Source organism: Penaeus vannamei, chromosome 2 (assembly GCF_042767895.1).
Source record: "Penaeus vannamei isolate JL-2024 chromosome 2, ASM4276789v1, whole genome shotgun sequence".
In the NCBI taxonomy this organism is placed as follows: Eukaryota; Metazoa; Arthropoda; class Malacostraca; order Decapoda; family Penaeidae; genus Penaeus; species Penaeus vannamei.
Window position 1 is genome coordinate 51,612,445 of NC_091550.1, and position 6,123 is coordinate 51,618,567.

Genomic DNA, 6,123 nt, shown 5'->3' on the forward strand with positions numbered 1-6,123 from the left:
TAGCCGTTCTGGCTTTCGTAACCGTCGCTACAGCAGCGAAGCTTGAAACCCTAGGTAGGTTGCACCTGCTTCCTCAGGCACGTCGAACAGCCAGAAGAAATATGGTATTTCATGGAATGAAGATACTGGCCATTCCTTTATTTACGAAAAGGATTTACGGCATTATTGAGAACACAGGAAACATGCGAGACCGTACGTATTGTTTGGTCTGTCCTGCTTCTCGGGCTCGTCGCCGGCGGGACAGGACGCGCGTCATCAGCCCGAGTTTAACGCTTCATTTATAACGCCTGTACTATTGCTACTACAGTTTATAATGCATGATTGCATCTGCAAAAGGCCAAAGCTGAAGATAATGCAAGTGTAAAACAAATGAGTGAATCAAATCAAGAATGAAAATGATAACTCTGAAAAAGCGGTTATTGCTTCATTGCAAGACACCTGTGTAAGTTTCATGTTTTGGGAAATATGTGCTTTAAACACAATCTATTGTGAAAAGTGATATTAAATGACGATACCTAAATCTTTAAGTTCCCATTATAAGAAAGGTTGTTAATACAACTAATAGGCGACTACGATGGCTGCTGTGGAACTGAAGCGCTTCAATTGCCGCTCGCACCAGCTTCGAATACTTCATTCGTGTGTGCAAGGCAGACCAAAGTTTAAAACAGAACTAAGTCCAAAAAGAACAATTCCACAGATATTCAAATTTTACTAGACTTCTGTGTTTCATTTACTAGTGTTGCAGTCTTGCAAGCATTGGCTTTATGTACTTGAAGTATGCATGTGGGCAGTGAAGTCATCAATAATGTGGAGATTATCATTCACCATCAAAGTTGTCAATAGCATACATATAAGATTATCAATTTCACGGACTTCAGTGCATAGATGACCAACAAACCCTAATCTTCTCCGAACTAACCATCACAGAGTAATCCTCTGCATTGTCAGTTACTGTATTATTTTCCGACATTGGAGATATTTTGTACAACGCACTCATCATATAGTTACGCATGATGTCCTTGTAATTAATGTGTGTGATTATAGTAAATGGAATAAATCCATGTGTATTTTGCTAGTTGAACTCGATAGGCATACTCGCAAAATAAAGTGCATTTGTGTGTGCTTGTATACTTTATACATGAATATACGTTATATGTATATGTATGTATATACATTTATGTAAGCATATTTGTGTATATGGAAATACGAAGCATACTCTCTCCCTCTCTCTCTCTTACACACACACACATATATATGATAAATAGGTAGCTTTCGAGGTAATCCTTATTCCGCCGTGCTTTACTGACTGGACCATGTTTCAGATAATGCTTCCCTGAGAGCCATCGACAGCGAGGAGGTGGCGCCGGGCTACCAGCCAAACCAGGTGCCCGTGCAAAGCGACTGGCAGGAGGAGGAGAAGGACGACGACGACGACCTGTATGACTATGACTACGAGGATTACCCGGAGGAAGATCATTCCGAAGAGTACCCAAGCCACCAGGATGACGATTCGGACGCCGGCGAGTACGAGGACTACGGTGAAGAAGAGTTCGTTGAGCAGGGACAAGGCGTGAGTGACGGCGTTCTCAGGCGCCAGAAGAGGAAGTTGATCTACGGCGGTGGGGCTTACGGCAGGCGTGGAGGCTCTCGCGGAGGATCGCCCTACGGACGTCGCCGCAGCAACCAGAACTACCATGGCCCCGACTACGGCCCGGGCGGCGGCGGTCCCAGCGGCGGCTACTACGGAAGGCGTAGCTCGCCCGTAGCTGCCCCTCCCAGCCGGCCGACCACAGTAGCCACGGTGGCCAAGCCGACGGCTCCCCCGAAGAAGAAGAGCGCAGGGAACGTCCAGCCGACGTACAAGAGTAAGACAGGTCGCCGGGAGACGAAGAAGAAGCTCTCGAAGGAGCTGAAGACGGGCATTGCGAAGTACGCGATCCTGAACGGGAACGGAAGGGCCGCTGAACACTACCGCGACATCATCGGCAGGAAGCTGAGCGAGAAGACGATAGAGAAGTTCGTGAGGAGGCACCAGAAGAAAATCAAGAAGAACCAAAAGGGAGATCAATAGAGGAAGGCTTGGGAATGCGTTTCATGCTGCGCCTCGCCTTCCTGGAAAGGGAGACACACGAGGGATCAGTTTTGCGAAGCCTTTACCTTCCGTTTCTGAGTACTTTGCAATATTTGCAAAACGATACCTCCCATAACTGTAGTACCTGTATTTCAACCTTAGTATATCAACATTGTTATACCTCATACGTCGGCCGACAGATGTCGTCTTGAGTCAATACTACGCCCTGTAGACCTCGCTTTCTGCTCCTTGAGTCTGTTCCCCTCAAAGCCATGGCGATCCGAAGTCCCCTCTGCTTGGCCCTGATTTTCAAGACGCTTCAGCAGGAGACGACATGTATGTTGAAGTTAAAAGATATGTGGTATGGAAAGTGCAGGCAGATTATTTCTAAATTTCACTCTAAGGAAAGAGTCTAGCAGAACACTTCTTCTCGTCGTTGCTGAAACTGTTTTAATATATCCTTCCTTATGGGATGGAAAATGCATGACTAAACTGCTGTATTTGTATTGTATGAATCAAATTGTACCGCAATAGTCTGAATGGGTTTTATACCGAAATTCACCTTTCTGGTTGAACGATAATCAAACAATAACTCACAGATCAGTTATTCATTGAATTCATATCTCATTATTTCATATGCAAGTTCTAAATACTTTACTTTTCACACTGTCATATTTGTCTGTGCTATTTTTTGTTTTTTGTAGGATATGTAATTTTCCCCCTTTTTATGCCCCGCCTGCTTTGTCTTTTTGTAAGCTATGTATGTATTTACTTGAGTATGTCTCTCTGTGTGTTTATATTCATATGACTTGCCAGCAGTTTCTGAAGTTGGCTGTTCAGTTATACAGAGTCACTGTATTTTATCAAATAGTCGAAGCTAAATTGCGTTTTAATGAAATTAAACCTTGTACATAAATTGCACTGCCTTCTGTAATACAATCGCCGTTTCGCAGTCAGGCCAAGTAAAAAAAATACCTTTGGTTCATGTATCAAACTCCTTGGGGAAGTGGATCGGTAGGTCAGGATTTTTATTCTATTTTATTTCATTACTATTTTTTCATATATATATATATATATATATATATATATATATATATATATATATATATACACACACACACACACACACACACACACACACACACACACACACACACACACACACATATATATATATATATATATATATATATATATATATATGTATATATATATTTTTTTTTTCTTTTTTTTGAGAAGGGATGTCACCAAGACCTATAAATCTAGCTGGTGTGACCCTTGGGGTTGTGTTTTTGGCGGTATTTTTGAAAACCAGGGTTATGGAGCTTGGTAGACGGGAAATTTTAGTTGGCATTTTTTCGGCAAAAAGTACGGTCGCTTGGCTTACCTGAGCCAAAGGTATTCTTTCTTTTGGCCTTAATACATTTGTCAATTTGAAGTGCCAGTTCCCTGCGTGATCGACTTTATTGGGAATTCATAAAATGGTTGATAATTGAATATTCATACACAAGTACACACACACCTATATATATTTATATCTATCTATCTATATATATACATATAAATACAGTTACCTATTTTATAAGAGATTCAGGAAAAAAAGGCTTAAGCACATACAATCTCTCAGGAATGAATCATTCTTCTTTGGAAAAATAAAACACTATACAAAATTCATATTAGGTATTCTCCTACGTATTGTAAACATTCGTAATAATCTAAAGAGACATTTCTACCGGACGAATCCATGCAAACAAAAGCACTGTAAGTAGGTAGGCTCTCGCTGACACACTCAAGTACAAGTAAATCTGTCTCGGGCTCGTAAGTAAAAAAGAAAAAAAAAAGTGATAAAAAATATAAAAAGTAAGAGTTCTCGGCCACTCTTTATTCTGTACATAATTTAACCTATCCCTATGAATCTGAGCCTTGCGATACAGTCCCTACCTACAAGTAAATAATAACAGCAATGAATGATGAAAATAAAAAGTAAAAGACAAAATTACCAACACAGCCAAACTACGTACTTCAGCTGACAAATTGACACACGCCCGGGCAGTCCAGCTGTGCGGTCGTTTTCCTCTTACAGCACGTTTCACACTTGTTAAGAGACGTTTTAATGCAGTTTATGTGATTTACTAACTCTGAAGCTTATTTGTTCATCTGAAGTGCCAGCTCCCTGCGTAGTCGACTTCATTTTAATAGGATGGGCGTTTTAGTAGAGTTTACGTTAAACGTGGAGTGAGAAAGAGAAAGAGAGGGAGGAGGAAGGGTGGGAGGGAGAGAAGGGGAGAGAGGGAGAGAGAGAGATAGAAGGGGATAGAAGGGGGGAGAGAGAGAAAGAGAGAAGGGGAGAGAGAGAGAGAGAGAATGGCGTCCCGAGAATTTGCTAAATCTCGCAGCTAGTCAGTTTAAACAAAGTTTAACTTCACACACAACTTCTTTTAGTTTTCTTTAATTCATTAACTGTTTCCTTATGCGTATTGTCTTTTCAGTTGGCCTTTTTGTATTTGCCGGTCATCCAGCATTTTTTAATCAATATACAAAAAAGATAAAGATGAATAAACAAAAACTACTGAATTTAAACGGGTATGAAACTCGCCAAATTTCGCATTTTGTTGCACAAAAATTGCTTAAAAAATGTTTGCCTGTGACGCTGCTGCTCTTCAGTAAGTTTATTTGTATATTTACCACAATTTCAACATTGCCCACAGGATTAGAAGTATCCTACTCATTTCCATCTTAAAGTCTACTAAATTCTAAACGTCATGAGAAGAATAACCATTGTAATTAATGGAATAAAGTGTTTTGACTTTGACTTCGACTTTGACTTTTCATTCCAGCCGTTGACGTCTAAATGGCTCACAATCTTTTTTTATAAAAGATGTGCCATAATACTGAAGCTTCTTTATATGCTACGTTTCCATGTTTTATACTTATTGTTACATTATTTTTAACGTCAGCATCCTTATTTTCAACTGATTAATATATATATATATATATATATATATATATATATATACATATATGTTTTTTTTTCTTTTTTGTCTAGTTGTTGAACACATCGTCAACAAAGGCTCCACTCTATATGTATGTATTGCATTATTTTGCACTGAACAAACTGATGGCACATTGACATATGATATTAATCTGTTTGACAGATATAACTACCTTATGGGCATATATATTGAATTTAGCGTTTTTTTTTTTTTTTTTTTTTTTTTTTGCATTCGTTGTTAATTTTTAAAGCAACTGCCGATTTACGATCTTCGAGAGATCCATTCAGAAAAGAGCGATACCAGCTCAGCTACCTTAAAGGTAAGGTAGAATATTATAGGATAACTAAAGAAAATGTGAAGAAAAGTGGCTATGATCTCACTTTTAAAGTAGCTAGCCATTTATCAGTAAATTTTGTATGTGTCCTTAACTCATACTTGGATTATTCTGCGTGTAGGTAGACTCCCCTCGAGTCAATCAGTAACCTAGTTTTGAATACCTATACATCTAAAACGATAAAAAAAAAGATACCAAACTACATACGTATGAATATAAATGAAAAAATAGGTGAGGATAAAAAGAAAAAAACATCAACGTAGCAACTACCACACTCTCCCGCTCTAATTCCATCCTCGGTCGGGGTAACATCCTAGGTTCATCGGGTCAGCCAGCTACGCATATGACCCTTCAACGGATGTGACGTCATCTGGCCCAAGGTCATCTAACCAGCCAGTCCGCTAACGCATTTTACTGCTTATTCCGCTTCGTGTATTTCCTTTCGTCGTAATGTAATTCCTTTCGTTATTTTGGCGTCACACGTGCAATAATCACGGTTGCAATATTTGATTATACTGGGTCATGGTCGGTGCAATTACTCAACATGTCACTGACGCATACATACACACACACACATATATGTGTGTGTGTGTGTGTGCGTCCGTATAGCAAAATTTAGTGTTACAACTAATAGAGTAAATTATGATTATTTGTAAATGGTTCGTTAATTTCAATATTCACATTTTAGTATTCAAAACCGTTCTTCAGACGGGTCATTGATCTCA

At 39.4% G+C, this 6,123-nt stretch overlaps 1 protein-coding gene across 1 annotated transcript in view; it reads left to right on the forward strand.

Annotated features, from left to right (window-relative positions):
- LOC113804164 (uncharacterized) overlaps positions 1-2,953 on the forward strand; it is a 3,048-nt gene extending 95 nt beyond the window's left edge. Inside the window, exons 1-2 of the mRNA XM_027355002.2 lie at positions 1-54; positions 1,323-2,953. The exon at positions 1-54 is cut by the window's left edge and continues 95 nt beyond it. Of these exons, the coding sequence (XP_027210803.2) occupies positions 1-54; positions 1,323-2,071 (803 nt within the window). The 3' untranslated portion in view covers positions 2,072-2,953. The remainder of the gene's footprint in view (positions 55-1,322) is intronic.
- The last annotated feature ends 3,170 nt before the right edge of the window (positions 2,954-6,123 follow it).